Source organism: Coregonus lavaretus (assembly GCF_964263955.1).
Source record: "Coregonus lavaretus genome assembly, chromosome: 3".
Lineage (NCBI taxonomy): Eukaryota > Metazoa > Chordata > Actinopteri > Salmoniformes > Salmonidae > Coregonus > Coregonus lavaretus.
Window position 1 is genome coordinate 72,764,541 of NC_139990.1, and position 19,054 is coordinate 72,783,594.

The 19,054-nt window shown below is 42.2% G+C and overlaps 1 protein-coding gene across 1 annotated transcript; it reads right to left on the minus strand.

Annotated features, from left to right (window-relative positions):
- Positions 1-8,456: 8,456 nt before the first annotated feature.
- On the minus strand, positions 8,457-14,637 carry LOC311111659 (desmin-like; the record flags this gene model as incomplete). Its single annotated transcript, XM_084154444.1, has 11 exons — positions 8,457-8,550; positions 8,905-9,468; positions 9,647-9,771; positions 9,981-10,091; positions 10,276-10,386; positions 10,501-10,635; positions 11,384-11,479; positions 11,578-11,697; positions 11,965-12,114; positions 12,617-12,776; positions 14,417-14,637. The coding sequence occupies 11 exons, from the start codon at positions 14,635-14,637 to the stop codon at positions 8,457-8,459; spliced, it is 1,887 nt and encodes a 628-aa protein (XP_084010570.1).
- Positions 14,638-19,054: the final 4,417 nt, after the last annotated feature.

A 19,054-nucleotide genomic window follows, 5' to 3' on the forward strand; every position in this document is an offset into this window, starting at 1 on the left:
GACTGATTGAGACAAGAAGTAGTCACAGAGATGAGGACAGGCCAATCTCCGCCCGCAAAGTGATGCGGTGGCGTATGTGATCCGGCTTTTCTAATGGAGCAGCAAGGTACCCCCTCGACACATTAACGCGCAAGGGCGAGCAGTATGCGCGCGGTGTGAGAGAGTTTGGCTCTTTCGGCAGCTGTGGGGAGAAAACGGGCCGAGATGGTCACATGGAGACTTTCCCTCACCCTCGCATATAATGAATTGCTCCAAAAACGGCCAGGAGACAATGGGCCAGGCGACCTTCCCATCCCCAAAATCCAATTTGTCAAGGGCAGAGAAAAAAGAGTGCAGAATCAAAGGTCTGGAGCTACCATTAATCCTCAGCATGTGGCTTTGTACCCCAGACAGCTCCGATATTTTAACTGACAAATCCACTGTATAATTTCTCCATAAATTCTCCCCTTTTTATTGTTCCTTTACAAACCAGTTTTTGGAAATCAGTCACTACTTTAAATCTACTTGGCTGCGTTATTTTGGGTTTATATACTTCAAAGCACTTTATTATCTCCGTTTGGCTGCATTGTGTGTCCCTAGTTTAACAAAAGGAGCAGGAATGTTTGGAAGACTTGTTAACTTCTATTGACTCCCGGCGTGTGCCGGGTTGAGATCGGGCAGGTACCAGAACCACCAGAAAAATAGCAAAAGCTTTCAAAATAACCACCATCTTATCATTTCACACTTGTGGGTTTCTTGTCATGAATTCACTCCAGACGTTTTCATTCAGCTGTGACATGGCACAACACAGACCTTCATAACTTTGACTTTAAGTTGCCACAGTTTTGAGTTTGATCATTTAAATTTCATCTAATTATTTATTTCAAAAAAATCTTATTTTAAGATGTTTTTAGTTTTTTTTTATTCATCCTTTATTTAAGCAGGGAAGTAACGTTGAGACTGGCATCTCTTTTTCAAGTGAGCCCTGATATTTTAAGAGCATATTTTATATTTTACATTATTATATCATAATTTCTATGCTTGTTATAAACTTCCATTTTGTTTTCTTTTTATTGATACACTCAAATACGAATCAATATATTAGTCAATAAACCATTTATTTATTATGTGTTTTTCTTAGGCTACTATTTGTATTAGATTACTGGCTATTGGATGCTCAAATCCTCTGAATGAACTTTCAGTGTTTTACGTGGGAAAACTTCACTAGTTCTACTTATAAGCTACAATAGGCCTGCCTATATTATGAAATACTAGTATACTAGGCTGAGTATAGGCCTACTCAGTATTCTGTACAGCCTTTTTTATAGGCCTATCATTATTAGGCCTACTTAATTTCACGAAGTCAAGTTATGTGATCTCAAAAAAAGGGAAAGAAACCTCCAGTCGCTTTTTCACCACAGGTTTTAAAACTGCGATTGATCCCTTGATCATCTGGCGTGGAAGTCTCAACAGAGGGCGAGATAGTGGGAACAAGAACCTGTGGGCGATAAATTCAGGCCATGAACATGTCCTGCTAACCTCTGCCCTGGCGACTCTGGGATGACACTGCGCCATAATTGAGGGGGGCAGAGATGGGGTCTCTCTCTAGCCACGTAAAGGTATCCCACTGCTCCATTCTGTAAGGCTTCTCTTCTCCCAGCTTCACGAGTCAAAGAGCGTGAACGACACGCGAACAATTTAATCAATAGGCGTATGCAAAGGCCGGCTGTGCAGAGGGTTATTTATTAATGTTGCCATTTGTGACTGGTTCCCATCCACCCGGGAATAACGGGTCCGGCCTCCAAATCTCTCACACCAGTCGGCCCGATTCTCATTCCGATCCTGTGGCTCAAAGTCGAAGTTCTCAAAGTGAAATTAATTATTCTCAGAGGGGGAACGGGAGACATTTCCTTTCTGTTTGCTAACCCTCGAAAAGTAAGGGTGAATCCCATTCCAATGCGCGCACTGAAGCACGGTGAACAGTCAAAGGCTCGGTGTCAGAAGTGAAAGCAGTGTTCGAAACAAATGGGATGGAAAATGAAATGAAATGAAATAGCTTGACCGGCGGTATTGTCCTCCTCTTTTTAAAAGACACATTAATTACATGGTCGCAGCTTTATTCGAGAACAATATTGCGGAGTCAATCACAATATTCCACAAAGCCTTACTTACGCTCTTAACGAACTTCGCATCTCTTTAATGATTTTAAATACCGACCATTGAAGAATTGGACCTTGAGCGGAGGGAGACGTTTTTATAGGAGTTGGCCTATTTCGCTTTGCCCGGGTCCTCCAGATTAGAGTGCCAGCACTTCAATTTTACAATCCCATCGTAATGTGGGGTTTTGATTTAACAGGTTGGCCCTTAATGAGCCATGAATGTAGAGGAACAACCAGTGTGTAAAGCAGCGCGGTTATGGGGACCAAGGCCACACCAGGGAACTCAATTCATGCTCCTTAACTACCCGAGAGTGCCAAGGGTTCAACACTCTTCTTCTGGACCGGTGACAATACCATTTCAGTCCCACCGGGCTCCCAGGAAAAATAAGTAGACCATAAACTTTGCTCAGGCCTTTTCAAATGACCAAATCATTGTTCCATTTAAACTTAGCCTGGTAGGTAATTTTTTCCCATGTATAATCATGTGATGGAGGGGGGGGGGGGGGTGGGGGGGGGGGGGGGGGGGGGTCGAAGGGGGACTAGGCACCGTCCATAAAGTGGAGAATTTTGCATTTTTCAAACACCTGAAACACATTTTTCCTACAATCTAGAGCCATAATCATTATGCTTAATATTTCTTCATATCTAAGCATACATCTTGAGCTGTCTTTATCCTGTGATGGCACACTGTGGTATTTCACCCAGTAGATAAGGTCATTCTAGTTTGCTCTGTTTTTTTTGTTAATTCTCTCTCTCTCGCTCTCTCGCTCTCTCTCTGGGCATGACACCTCTGGTATGGACTATAGCCAGGTCTACTGGGGGAACAAGTGCATTTTCATAAAGAGCATGCTTTAAAGAATGAGACCCAAAGAGCAACGTATTTTACTTTTGTAATTTCACACCTCAGACATGGTGTCTATCCCTTTTCATGATAATATTACCATGATTATGTGTTTCATTTTTAGGAAATTCCACAGGCTTTATTTAATGCGCTTTTCCATCTAAAACTGGGAAAATGCATGCTGCACAAGGGGTGGACCAGCTGCTTTGCAGACAGGGGATGCGGGTGGGACATACTGACTCTTTTGAATAGTAGCCCTAATTATGCTTGTATGGGAGTCCCACCAGATGACATGATTGGGATTTTAACCCAGACTAATATTCAAAATCGCATTAAAGAGTGCGATATAAGTGCCAACTGATTCAACGCTGTTCATGCGTGCTCTCATTTTTAAACGCTCCCTTTTTAGAGTAGGGCCGCTCCATTTCAGTATTCAAAGTCCTCAACAAAGTTTGCGCCGGCTTTTGAACCAAATTTCCCTGACTTTAACTCACTTGTCTCGGTTGAGGAGACCGGGATAATGGGGTGTAAAGTTGTTTGAATTGAAAATTTGTTTCGGTGTACCTTATAAATTCATACCTTTTCTCACTCCACCGCCTCAGAATGAAACTGTCACTATTCGATTTTCTCTGCTGTCGAGTGCATTTAACGCGAGCTCTATTTGTGAAGTTCATTCCTAGGCAAATGTATTCAGGGAGGGCTAAAGATGAATAGCGCGGCGTGTCAGCCGCCCCTAATTGGGATTAAGGCACTTAAAACATATGCAAAAAGTGACAGAAATTCACAGGTTTCAAAGAAGTCAAACTTTTGTCCTTCGAGCACACTCAGAGCTTTATGTTTAGGCTATAATTATGAAATAATATGGAATTTTGGAATGTTGTGTGTGGAATAGCCTATAGCCTATGTTGCGCATGCACGTTTTTCGCTGGATGCATGATGTGTAACGTGTGTTTTAGCCCTCTTGCTTCTGGTATGCACTATATGTAAATAATTAGAATTAGACATTGGCTGCTTATCAAAGGTAGGACTAAAGCACTCATTTGCTGCTTTCTGCTAACTGAAAAAATAACATCACAAATTATATTAGGAAAAAGTATGTTTCCATGTAAAGGCTCTCAATGAAGGTACAGAGGAAGTCAAAATAATATCATATGTTCTTGGAATTGTAAATCAACAAGGAACGTGCGTTTCAGTAGCCTACAGATATTAGATTTTATCATTGTATTCTCATAGGCCTAATTGTTAGTTTCGTTTACATAGGCCTACATTTGACTGATTTGACTGATATTAATTTCTTAATTGATCATACAGGACTCTTAACAACTATTTTTATGTTGTGTTTTGTCAAGCTTCTAACTTAATTAATCAGTAGAAAATCCATCAAGTCTATTGTTAAGGCATAATTTGGGGAGGAATATTAGTATTTACAAAAATATAAGGGAGAACTTTATTTCTCCATTCACAATGAGGACTATCTTCCTTGCTCAAGCAACAACTAGGCTACATTTTTGATAAACGACAATATAGCCTACCTTTCTCTATTAAATGCATTTCACAAAATCACAGTAATCATTTACTTAGCCTAGGCCTACACAGAATATTATTTTTTAGTTGAACATGCATGTGTCAATATAAGGGATTTAACAAGGCCTAATTTTAGGATAATTCAAGTATTTAGTCTACTTGTGGTCCTCTGTAGCTCAATTGGTAGAGCATGGCGCTTGTAACGCCAGGGTAGTGGGTTCGATCCCCGGAACCACCCATACGTAAAAATGTATGCACACATGACTGTAAGTCGCTTTGGATAAAAGCGTCTGCTAAATGGCACATTATTATTCAGAGACAAAGTGCTTGTGCTTTTATTTTTCTATTTTTCAGACATTTCTCAAAGTCGGTCAAATTCAGTGGTCTTTATTCCAAGAGCGTGATTTATAGGCCTATGACAAAGTTAGTGCAGGAACTTTGTATATGCATAGGCTACTTCAATTGACTAGCTACTTTTCATTGCCATTCTACACAATAACTGGTTGTTAGTGGACTAATATTTATTTTAAGCTATTTATACCGAACAAAACTATAAAGGCAACATGCAACAATTTCAAAGATTTTACTGAGTTACAGTTCATATAAGGAAGTCAGTCAATTGAAATAAATTCATTAGGCCCTAATCTATCGATTTCACATGAATGGGAATACAGATATGCATCTGTTGGTCACAGAAACCATAAAAAAAGGTAGGGGCGTGGATCAGAAAACCAGTCAGTATCTGGTGTGACCACCATTTACCTCATGCAGTGCAACACATCTCCTTCGCATAGAGTTGATCAGGTTGGTGATTGTGGCCTGTGGAATGTGGTCCCATTCCTCTTCAATAGCTGTGGGAAATTGCTGGATATTGGCGGGAACTGGAACACGTCAATCCAGACCACCCAAAACATGCTCAATGGGTGTAATGCCTGGTGAGTATGCAGGCCATGGAAGAACTGGGACATTTTCAGCTTCGAGGAATTGTGTTCAGATCCTTGCAACATGGGGCCGTGCATTATCATTGTGAAACATGAGGTGATGGAGATGGATGAATGGCACGACAATGGGCCTCAGGATCTCGTCACGGTATCTCTGTGCATTCAAATTGTGATCGATAAAATGCAATTGTGTTTGTCCGTAGCTTATGCCTGCCCATACCATATCCCCACCGCCATTGACATCATCAAACCGCTCTCCCACATGACACCGTACACGTGGTCTGCGGTTGTGAGGCGGGTTGGATGTACTGCCAAATTCTCTAAAACGAAGTTGGCTTATGGTAGAGAAATGAACATGAAATTATCTGTAGTCTCCAGCACCCACACCCCCAGCACCCACGCCTGCAGTCAGCATGCCAAGCACACTCCGTCAAAATTAGAGGCATCTGTGGCATTGTGTTTGTGTGACAAAACTGCACATTTTAGTGGCCTTTTATTGTCCCCAGCACAAGGTGCACCTGTGATCATGCTGTTTAATCTGCTTCTTGATATGCCACACCTATCAGGTGGATGGATTATCTTGGCAAATGAGAAATGCTCACTAACAGGGATGTAAACGTATTTGTGCAAAACACTTTTGAGAAAAAATATTTTTGTGCATATGGAAAATGTCTGGGATCTTTCATTTCAGCTCATGAAACATGGGACCAACACGTTACACGTTGCCTTTATATTTTTGTTCAGTATATGTTCGATTTTCAGCAGACGATGGAATGTGCTTGACAGAATAATGGATAGCTCCGGATTGTGCCTGCGCCACATCAACGCATCTCGACGTAGAGGTCACTCGCAGGACTATGGCTCTTTCTTATGTCTTAATTATATTGATAATACACTGCATCCCATCATATTGATGAATGCTATTTTTCGCTGGTTTTCTATTTCGCAAGTAGTCCTACAAGACCCGAGTCTCATTTAGGTTGGATGCACATTAAGTAGCGAACAAAATGTAATCTAATGATATGAATCAAGGCCAATCAGAGTCGAGAGAACGTCTGTCTGGCTCTTCCTCATTAGAGCGCGGGATTGACAGTTCTAGGTTCAACTATAATCTCCTGTGCGCTTCTACCGAGAAACAACAAGAGAGTTAGAGTCCTGTATACTGGCTATTAATTGCGCCTGTGTTTCGGGTGGGATGAGCTTGTGGAAATGATGACCCAGGGACATAGACGGCTATTGATTAATTCGATAAATGCCTACATCTATCTCGTGCATGCTCCTGAATCATCCGGATAATTGCTGCATTAAAATGATTTGAGCTGGATTGGGATCTATAGCCTACAAATAGGCTACATTAGTATTTTACAAATGCATGTGCATCTTACTGTAGACCCAGCATGTTTTTATTTGTGCTTGACTACATATTAAGTAACATAACCACCTGACTCTGAAATGGTATTTACAAAAATATAAATAAAATGTCCCCCTCCCCGGATTGATCAAAAAATTCAAAATCTTTTCGTTCATGATTACAAGTCACTACATTCACACATGATGTCATAAAATACATGTGTGTTTTGTAAAATACATCACAAAGCTGAGTAGCAATTGACCTCAGCTACCACAGGCCTTGTTCTTCAGATAATTGGTATATTTTTTTATATAATGTATATTTTTCCTTTAGAGAAACAGAAACAGAGAGGTGCAGTGTGAGGTAAAAACCATATATTTAAATAGATGTTATCCTATACCCATAGGCCTGGAAATCTGCTCAATACCCTTTCACCTTCTCAAAAATCTTCCTCTTAACATTTTACTTATCTTTCTCTTTTGTATTTTACCTAAATTCATAGCAAAATACTCTTTATTATCCACAAACTGCAGCAGCGTTTATTTTCCTTCACACTCAAATATCAATGTCAAAACACTCCCTGTCAATGTAGGCCTATATCAAAACCAGCAATGGGTCTATCAGTTTACCTTGAACACAACTAATAGTAGGTGAGTGAGGTCTTCCAGATCTACTGATGCTACAGTTCAATAACACATAGGACCGCAGGTGCATTCACATATATGACTAGAATCATGACACTATTCTGATGTAGTACTACTGGTATTCTAATCTCAGTTGTGTTGTATTTGAGTGGATTCGTGTTGCATGACCTTTAGCTGCTCCGATCTGCCTCATGTCCTCTGTGCTGTTGGTCCTCTCCATCACGGGACGCTAACTGTGTTTGGCATGTGCTGACGAGACCCAATCGCTCCCGATCAGTGCTAGATGGAAAAGGTGTGGATATGGATGGAATGGGGACATGGAACGCCTGTGTACCATCGCTTCGCTGCAAGACCGAAGCTGTATGATGGCCCCTCGAGAGGATGTCAGGGTGAAGGACCCCTCAGGTGACTCTCTTTCTTCACTCATCCCTCGCATTACCTCTCCTTCACCCACTTTTTCCTCTATCGCACCCTGCCTCTCCACACGCTCATACAACCTGTAGGCCTAGTGTCCAGAACAAGGACCACCTCATATATTCAATGTGAGTGGGTGAGCGAGTGAGAATTTGTGTTGCATGGAATGTGTGTAATTTAACCGCTCCTCTCCGTGGTACCATATTGATTGTGGTTTTCATTGTGCCTTAGGGAAAGCTTATATGGAAATGCGTTTCAGGATAACATTTTCTATGTTTCATCATGCACAAAAACATTATGTAGCCTAATAACTAAACCAAACTAGACATAACGTAATGAATGAAACAGCAGACACACCAGGAATTGATTGCTGAGAGCTTTATTTGCTGCTTGTTGAGTAGCTGTTTAAGGCACACAGAGGTTCTGAATATGTGGTTCAAAGGCACATTACAAGAGCCGAAGGATACTGCTTGACTAGGCTGCAGGGTCATTCATGGTCTCATGTCTTGGTCAAAGGTCAGAGACCAGACATGGGCCGTCAGTGCAAAGCTCCAGGGGCGTGAGGGGTTAAGCGGTGAGAGGAGGTCACATGGTCATTCACGCCTATTCCTCGTCCGAGTCATCGGCAGCGCCAGAGATGATGTAGGTTTGCTCCGTTGTGTCGCTTTCCAGTGTCTCGTCATCTGATTTAACTGTTCTAAGGGAAAGCAAAAAATGACCTGGTTGAATAAGTGTCTTTACAAAAGACATGATGTGAAGATTTTATTTTCTCCTCCAGTCATTGTGTTAAACATTCTGACCTAACAATGTTCTGTCCCTGAGCAAGACAGTTAACCCCTATGTTTCCCAGGCGCTGATGACGTGGATGTCGATTAAGGCAGCCCCTTGCACCTCTCTGATTCAGAGGGGTTGGATTAAATGTGGAAGACACATTTCAGTTGAATGCATTCAGTTGTACAACCGACTAGATATACCCGTTTCCCTTTCCTAACGACGGTCAATGATAAGCCTACATTACTCTCATTATTTTTTAAGTGCAGGTTACTTTTACCTGATGAGCACCGTCCTCCTCTCTGTCATCTCCACCGCCTGCTCCTCGTGGGAGTACTCCATGGAGGCGCCGTCTCCATATTCACCTGCACCTTTTCCAATGCCTCCGCCCATGCCTCCGCCCATGCCTCCGCCCATTCCTCCGCCCATTCCTCCACCATTGCCTCCAGCACCCATTGCTCCACCGTCCGTGCCTCCACCCATTCCGCCAGCCCCTGTGCTTCCAGCTCCTAGGCCTCCAGCACCCACGCCTCCAGGACCCATGCCTTTGGCTCCAGTTCCTCCAGCTCCCATTCCTCCACCCATGCCTCCAGCTCCACCCCTGCCTCCAGCACCATTTACTCCTGTACCCATGCCTCCAGCTACCATCCCTCCAGCACCCATTCCTCCACCTAAGCTTCCAGCACCCATTCCTCCACCTATTCCTCCACCACTGCCTCCAGGTCCAATGCCTCCAGCCATGCCCACACTCATCCCAGCGCTCATTGAGCTTGAGCTGCTACTCATTATGGACATGGTCCCAACCATGGTTGTGAGTCGCAAGTCCTCGCCCTCAATCAGCTTCCTATGGAAACAGAGAAAAGCTGTATCAATGGATCAGAATCGAGAAAATATTAAATGACCACAAATTCGTTTTTATATGACTCATCTCTATTTGCTCATCTAATTGTTATTTACACTCTCTGTATGATCCTATCTAAATCCATTGCACTAAACCTGGCATCACCTGAGTGCTACCTCACCTGTAAGTTGTGATCTCAATCTCCAGAGCCATCTTCATGTTCAGAAGGTCCTGGTATTCACGCAGGTGCAGAGCGATTTTCGACTTGGTGGATTTCAGCTCCTCCTTCAGGGCCTCAATCCATGCCTGTGACGTCAAAAGATCCACCTTGAGTTCGCACCTTAGTAGGCTACAGATGAAAGGTTGAACACCAACCTTTCATCTGTAGCCTACTTGGATTTGAACTGTGTACAATCAATTCAGATATATTTAACGGTTGAGTTCTGTAGTAAACCGGACTGAGGTAAGGTTCATGAATAACTGGACCACTCCACCTCCTGATCTAACGTGCTCACCTGAAGGTCCTCCAGCTCTTTCTTGTATTTTTCCTGTGCTTCACGAATTTGTGCCTCCAGAGCCTCATTCTTGGTCTTCAGAGCTTCCAGGCCACGCTCTTTATTTAGGATCTTCAAAGGTTAGGAAAAATACAATAAAAATGTATTTTTCCTTCATATTTTGATTGAGGAAAAATATCCATTGACATAGGCTTATAGGCTACAACTCTTATTTACATATAGCCTTGATAATAATAGTTGATGTGTCACATTTTACAACCATGTAGGAATATATTTTTCAAATAGCCTAACTTACATCCTTCTTGGCGCCAGCAACTTCTTCCCTGACACTTCGAACCATATCCACATGTTTTGTTGTCTTGTTGTTCAGGTCTTCAAACTTACTTTTATACCAGGAATCCATTTCCTACAACATATAGGGGCCATGAAACACATATCCTGGGGTCATGAAACACATTCACACCTTTCAATTAATGACTGCTGTATGTATACACTCCAGTTAATTATAAAATAGGCCTACCTGTAAATTTTTTGCCGCTATTTCGTCATACTGAGCTTGGATTTGTTTGAGAGCGCCTGAGAGGTCGGGGAGGTCATAAGCGCTCTGGGCTGAGGAATGGGCAGCATATATCATTTTCAGCAGCTCTTCAATTTCCTGAGAAAGTAAAAAGGTTCAGTTAAATGTTTAGATGGTGTAGGCCTACACAGTAACTCCTATGCATTCAAATGTAACACTATTTTGGAGTTTATATGGTCCCACCACCATTTTGTGTTAAAACTACTCTGGTCATGGTGTTGATATTTTTGTAGTTAAAACGACACTAAATGGAGTAAATATCCAACTCTCAGAGTTGCTTAAATTTAACTTCAATTGCCATTTTACTATTTTCAGTGTTGTTTTTAATCAACTCCCTTGCCATTTTACACCTTTGTGTTGTTTTGAATTAACAATCAACTAAAGCAAATTACATTTATCTTTCAGTTTACTTCCTTTGTGTAAAGGGTGTAAAGCCTTATTTGAATATTTCTGAATGTGTCACATTATGGTGGTTTGCAATGTGATAAAAAAACAATGCAAAAACAGATAAAAAAAAAAAAAAATCTACCTGCAACAGAGCATGCTGGGAAATATGACAATGAGGCCCCTCCCCACCTGTGGAGAACTCCATAGATTTAACTAATATGGAGTTAAAAGTACTCCATGCCAATGAACTCCAGTTATCAACACAGGAAGCATATCACTCTCTTGAGGGTTAAGATAACTCCCAATAGAGTAAATTTAACCCTTATTTTTTTAACACTGATTCCAACTATCCTTGATTTACTGTTTATCATTTCGTCCATTCGCTAGAGTTGGTACAGGTCGCTGCAAATCAATAAGTGCACGCTATAACGCGACCTACCGCTTTGTGCACCCTCTGAAGGAATTCAATCTCCACCTCCAACTGGTCGAGCTGTTTCTCCAGGGCGATGCGCTGAGAGGTGGCTCTGTCCACATCCTGAAAACCAAATAGCCGCACACAATGGCGTCAATGGCACCTGAATGTTTATCAGGCAATTTTGGCTAAGACTATACAGTGATTAAACAGCCTCTCACCGGACGGAATGCTTCTATCTCCATCTCGGCCCGCCTCCTCAGCTCAACTGCCTCCTCATATTTGACTTTGATTATCACCAGTTGACCTGCCATGGCCTCTTTATTGGCTATGGCTTGGTCCTGTAAACCAAAACACAGATGAACCTTTATTGGGGTATAAAGGTAACAAGCCGATAATAAATTATAGGCTGTGTCAGCCATATTGAAAGAAAGAAATCACCATATTGGCCACATTCTAATTCTCGCTCTCTTTTTAATTATTTCTCCATCTCCTCCTCTGTGTGTGTGTGTGTGTTATTTCTGTTTTTTCGCTCTAATGATCATCTGCGAGGTAAACGAGAAAAAAGGGGATAGTGATGACGTGTGGATTAAGCCATTCCGTCTCACCCGCTGGATTCTCATCTGATCTGCAATCCTCTTCAGATCTCTCAGCTGCTCCTCGTACAGCTTGCGCAGGCCCGACGGCTTCACGAACCGGTTCTGGATGCCGTCAATCTCCATCTCCAACAACTTGTTCTGCTGCTCCAGGGACCGAACCTTTTAAGAGAATGACATTGGCGGGGTATGAATTATCATCAAGTTTGCCAGCAACCCTCACTTGAATATGCTCACTGCCCAAATAAATGGGAATAATGCGCGCCTCCGTCTCCACAGCCAGAAGGTGCATTTCTCCACTGCAGCCCTGTATGGCACACTCAAGCAAGCGTAGTCTAATCAGACAAATTCCATCAAAGAAACATCAGTTCTTCTACTTTAAGGGCGGCAGAATATCGCACAGATGTTAAAGAATATTGGCAGCGGCACTGATGCAATGTCAGAATCCACACACAATCGCGCCTGCATGTGTGAAGAGCAGCTATGTCTAGGCTATAGCTTACTAGAAAGTTGGCTATCTGTAATATGAAAGCCACAAAACAACAAGTTCATCCCCATATGTTGCGTCAATTAGTCTGTGCGCGCACACCTATCCAATAATCTGTTTGTGTGTGCTAGCCTTGGCGCCTTGTGTGTGAGCAAGCGGATAGTGGTGGGTGCTTACCTTCTCAATGTAAACAGCAAGTCTGTCGTTCAATACGACCATTTCCTGCCGCTCACCACTGCGCGTGCTGAGGAATTCTTTGTTTTCGGCAGCAGATGCGTCCAGGTCCACGGGGGCCCCATTGCCATAGCCCACACACGCCAAGGTTCCCGCATTTCCGCTAAAATGACAGTCAGTTCAACACTCACCGCTTGACCTGGATATAACTGACATCACTTTGTTATTCAAGACATAACGTTAATATTAAAGGTTTGAAAGGTTATTGTCACTTGCATGTCACATCACAGCGACATGGTTAACCGATGGCCTGTCACGTAACCTTCTATTAATTTCCAGGTGCCACATTTGTGCCTACTCTGATGTCAGATGCAAAAAAATGTTTTTGCCTGCGCTGAAGACGTCTATATCGGTCATATACTACTTTTGAGAAAAAATCTAAACAAAATGTATTTGTATTTGAGTGTTTAACAGCATTTGTAACTTGAGTCTGATAATTACCCGTACAAAACAATTAATCTGATGATACTTGTGGAATATAGAAATACTTCCTTGATATATGGTTTCCAGTTCCTTGAAATACTTATTTGTATGTGAAAACTGAAATGGTCTATTCATACATTTTACTAGAAGCTCTTATCCAGTCTGTCGTTCCACTATCTAAAAGTTAATTTGCTTGGCGTTGTTATTAATGCTTGACTACAACAAAGGTAGCCTATCAACTCTGAAAGCCATGCTTGTCTCTGTCCTCACTCACACATAGTGCTATTAGATGGGAAAATCTATTTCACACAGTGAAGGAGAATTCGATTTGTTATGTCTGTCAGGAAGAATTGTGGCAAGTCTTTGAGTCATCTGCCAGTAAGGAGACAAATTGGCCTATAGCCTCAGAAGAGCAGTAAAGGGGAGGGGAGGTACATACTGTACACTGTTGACAGCAACATACATCTATCTTGTACTGTACTAATTGCCTGTATTTTGGTGGTAATGTAGCACAAATAGTTTACCTGTAAATTCACAAATATAATACTTGTGGTGTATCAGCAGTGTGTAGTCTCACATTATCTCTTTCAGATGTCACCTATATTGTATCAACTGTATCTACATAACCTCTACTACCCTTTTCACACTACTGTGCCAAACTGAACCATACTGTGCCGTACTGGGCTTGAACATTTGAGTATAGCCACAGATAGAACAATGAGCCAGATATTTCACTGGATGTATAAATGTGAAGCATCCGGTTGGCGTTTCCACTCACTACCAAACATGGTTATGAGAGGAAGCCCAGTGGCCAGCGGTGGGAGAAGACTGAGTGAGGTGGATTTTGGCCGACATTCTGCACATTTTCTCCTTGATGAAACATTTGATCTCAATACAGTTTTCTGTTTCCAAAACTAGAATCTGTACCAAACAGTGGACTACGTTGTGTAGACTTTATCCTTTGACAAAGTTTCTAAAAATTGCTTTGTTTAGAAGGAGTGCAAGGGTGAATTGCACACAGGCACTTCCCAGAGTAGGCGTTCCCTAACGGAAAAATGCAATTAAATGCTAGAATGCACCAATAGGATCTCGCTAGCTCGTGCTTGGCTCTGCCCACCTCCTTGCTTGTTCTGCCCACTATGATTCATTTGCTCCCATTGGAAATGACATGCTCTGGTCTATCTTGGGTTAGTTATAAATATCTTTGGTATAGCCCTAGCAACTATGGTGGATGCGGAACCAGTCCAGCGCAGTACAGCTCAGCTTGGCTTAGTTGTGTGATAAGTGTACTAGATGTAGAGTGTGGAGTGAGCATCTTACCCAGCCATGCGGGCGTTGCGTGAGGTGGAGACGGTCCTTCTGCCCATGGTCTGGGCCTGCATACTGCTGGCTCCGGCACTGCGCAAGGTGCTGGCTGACTGGTGGCGGTTAACTCTTCGGGTCGGGGATGGGCTGGACACCATAACCTGGTAGGAGGATGAGCTGCTGCTGTCCTCAAAGTGGCGTCGGTAGGACGAAATCCTCTCTGGGCTGCGACTCATGTTGGCGGCTGCTTGGGTTTGTCTATCTCTGGGTTCTCTGGAGGTGGTCAGTCTTCACCTATGGGACCTCTGCTACTTTTGCTGTGCACTAGCTCCATCGCCTGAGGCTCTTTATACTACACACGGCCCGGCTTAGCCCAGCCCAAAGGCATGGCCTGGCCCAAACCAACTCATGAGCCAAGACCTCTGGAATCTCTAACCTCAGCACCACACTGGGCCAGACCTGCCACGACATTCAGACATCTGGCAGCACCCTGCGAGGAGCTGAATAGGGGCTATGGAACAGAAAGGCAGATAGAACAGAGGCAGCACTAGCAGGGCCCATTAGGCAGTAGGTGCGTGCAGCAGCAGTCACTGATGTAATCTGCTCCGATGGGGCAGGGGGCTTTAATTGCACGCAGAGCATAGGGCCAGGGGGTGACCCGATGAGGTCAGGCTTCAGAGGGACAAGGGGCTGCCTGAGATTTGACATAAATTAGTACTTATTAGTCTGGTCTGTTTTTTTACATTACATAAAGGATATGCAGGAAAAAAAAGAACATGGAATTAACTGCTTGAGAGAGAATCAGGGAAAATGAAGAAGCAGGGGGGTTTGTCTGAAGTTCATGCTTGATGTGGCAGAAGGATGTGAATGGAGTAAACGCTAGTCTGGTCTGGCCAGGGAGTAGCTCCTACTACAACACCTATAAGGCCACTCAGCCGGCCAGGGCTTCAGCAAATAGACATGGTCCTGACAAGATACTGCCTTGACCCTAAACACTAACAGGCCACTCCAATTACTAACAAACAAAACCCCCCAAACATACTCACAAGCATAGACAGTAAGCACATACACTACCGTTCAAAGGTTTGGGGTCACTTAGAAATGTCCTTGTTTTCGAAAAGAAAAGCAATTTCTTTGCCCATTAAAATAACATCAAATTGATCAGAAATACAGTGTTGACATTGTTAATGGCTATTGTAGCTGGAAACGGCAGATTTTTATGGAATATCTACATAGTTTGCAACTCTGCCTAGAAGGTCAGCATCTCGGAGTCGCCTCTTCACTGTTGACGTTGAGACTGGTGTTTTGCGGGTACTATTTAATGAAGCTGCCAGTTGAGGACCTGTGAGGCATCTGTTTCTCAAACTAGACACTCTAATGCATTTGTCCTCTTGCTCAGTTGTGCACCGGGGCCTCCCACTCCTCTTTCTATTCTGGTTAGAGCCAGTTTGCGCTGTTCTGTGAAGGGAGTAGTACACAGCGTTGTACGAGATCTTCAGTTTCTTGGCAATTTCTCGCATGGAATAGCCTTCATTTCTCAGAACAAGAACAGACTGACAAGTTTCAGAAGAAAGTTATTTGTTTCTGGCCATTTTGAGCCTGTAAACGAACCCACAATTGCTGATGCTCCAGATACTCAACTAGTCTCAAGAAGGCCAGTTTTATTGCTTCTTTAATCAGCACAACAGTTTTCAGCTGTGCTAACATAATTGCAAAAGGGTTTTCTAATTATCAATTAGCCTTTTAAAATGATAAACTTGGATTAGCAAACACAACGTGCCATTGGAACACAGGACTTGAAAAGCAGTGGGAGGCCCCGGTGCACAACTGAGCAAGAGGACAAATGCATTAGAGTGTCTAGTTTGAGAAACAGACGCCTCACAGGTCCTCAATAATGGGCCTCTGTACGCCTATGTAGATATTTTATTAAAAACCAGCCGTTTCTAGCTACAATAGCCATTTACAACATTAACAATGTCTACACTGTATTTCGGACCAATTTGATGTTATTTTAATGGACAAAAAAATTTGCTTTTCTTTATAAAACAAGGACATTTCTAAGTGACCCCAAACTTTTGAACGGTAGTGTACATACAGCATCACTATGTGTGTTGCCTATTCCAACCTAGGCACCATTGAAGTCAGGCTTCTCGAATGAGCTACACTAGGCCAGCACTGTATATAGAAGATAGCAAACCTTCTGCTGGCCTGCGTACTATACTCAGGATATCATGGTTCCCACTCATTATTTGCTTGAGCCACTGCCAAAGTCATAAAACTGTCAAAGATGGTGACACTTTATTTTACAGTGTTATTATTATAATAATTATTGTACATACAGTGTAGGTAATGAATACTCATTGTTATACTGTACTTATAGCAGTAAATAGGTTTCACAATAAAGGGGCCATCTCTCAGCTGTTTACCAAAACAGTGGCGGGTGTAGGCTTTGTTGTTGTTTGAAATGCAGATTCCCCTTTAAGTTCAGCGAAACAATGGGTATTGATTGACAAGAATAATCACATATTAAAAGTGTTACCTCAAATACAGTACATTGTTCTCTTGTCCGATAGGCCTTATGCCTGATCTGAAAAACTGCAACATTGTGTGAGGGTGTCAACACTTTTACGAGAGATTGACAGAATTTCCATTGGTAAGATGCTTTCCATTTACCTCAGAGCTTGCAGGCGTGTGGGATGTGGCGTATGCTCTGCATATCTCAGTGATGAGAACAGAAGCTAAGTATGCCCACCAGCGCTGTTCAACATCTAATCAAACTATGACATCACTCATCCATAACATACTCGCTACATTGCACAAGGGTGCGCGGTGCCGGAGCCAAATATAGAGAGATATACAGTGCCTTCAGAAAGTATTCACACCCCTTGACCTTTTCCACATTTTGTTGTGTTACAGTCTGTTACAGTCTCGCAAAGAAGGGCACCTATTGGTTAAAAAAAAAACAAGAGCAGACATTGAATATCCATTTGAGCATGGTGAAGTTATTAATTACACTTTGGATGGTGTATCAATACACCTAGTCACTACAAAGATACAGGCGTCCTTCCTAACTCAGTTGCCAGAGAGGAAGGAGACCACTCAGGGATTTCACCATGAGGCCAATGGTGACTTTAAAAAACAGTTACAGAGTTTAATGGCTGTGATAGAAAATTGAGGATGGATCAACAACATTGTAGTTACTCCACAATACTAACCTAAATTACAGAGTGAAAAGAAGGAAGCCTGTACAGAATACAAATATTCAAAATAATTCAGTAAAACTTAAAAAAATTGGCAAAGAAAAAACATTATGTCCTGAATACAAAGTGTTATGTTTGGGGCAATTCCAACACAACACATCACTGAGTACCACACTTCATACTTTCAAGCATGGTGGTGGCTGCATCATGTTATGGGTATGCATGTCATCGGCAAGAGCTAGGGAGTTTTTTTTAGGATAAAGAGAAACAGAATAGAGCTAAGCACAGGCAAAATCCTTGAGGAAAACCTGGTTCAGTCTGCTTTCTAACAGACACTGGGAGACAAATTCACCTTTCAGCAGGACAATAAACAAAAACACAAGGCCAAATATACACTGGAGTTGCTTACCAAGATAACATTGAATGTTCCTGAGTGGCCTAGTTACAGTTTTGACTTAAATCTTCTTGAAAATCTATGGCAAGACTTGAAAATGGCTGTCTAGCAATGATCAACAACCAACTTGACAGAGCTTGAAGAATTCTAAAAGAATAATGTGCAAATATTGTACAATCCAGGTGTGCAAATCTCTTAGAGACTCACCGAGAGAGACTCACAGCTGTAATCGCTGCCAAAGGTGATTCTAACATGTATTGACTCAGGGGTGTGAATACCTATGTCAATTAGATATTTATTTATTTCATTTTCAAAACATTTGCTAAAATTCTAAAAACATGTTTTCACTTTGTCATTATTGGGTATTGTGTGTAGATGGGGGAGATAAAAAAATCAATTTAATCCATTTTTAATTAAAGCTGTAACACAACAAAATGTTGAATAAGTCAAGAGGTATGAATACTGTCTGAAGGCACTGTAAATGACTATGTCCTAGAGAAGACGACAACTTGTCCAAAAATATTTATTACTTTCTGTTTTTGGCTATGTACCCTTTCATGAACAGGGTTCGGGTCAATGCCATTTACATTCAGGAAGTAAACTGAAATTCCTATTCCAATTTGCCTCAATGGATCTCTTTGCGAAAAATGTGGAATTGGAATGACAATTTACTTCCTGAAATGGTATTGGCCCCAACCCTGGTCATATGTTATTTCAAGATGGCAATGTAATTAAACAGAGAATGTTGAGCCAGGGAAATTAAGAACACAGAGACATTGTTGCTTCTGAAGCCATTCTAAATGATCTGCCTCTCATTAATGAATGGGATTGGCAGGTAGCTTAGTGGTTAAGAGCGTTGTGCCAGTAACCGAAGGGTCGCTGGTTCTAAGCCCCGAGCCGACTAGGTGAAAAATCTGTCGATGTGCCCTTGAGCAAGGCACTTAACCCTAATTGCTCCGGTAAGTCGCTCTGGATAAGAGCGTCTGCTAAATGACTAAAATGTCAAAAAATGTCAAATTAATGGACCTGGATTGTGTTTATGGTGGTTTTTCAGTTGGA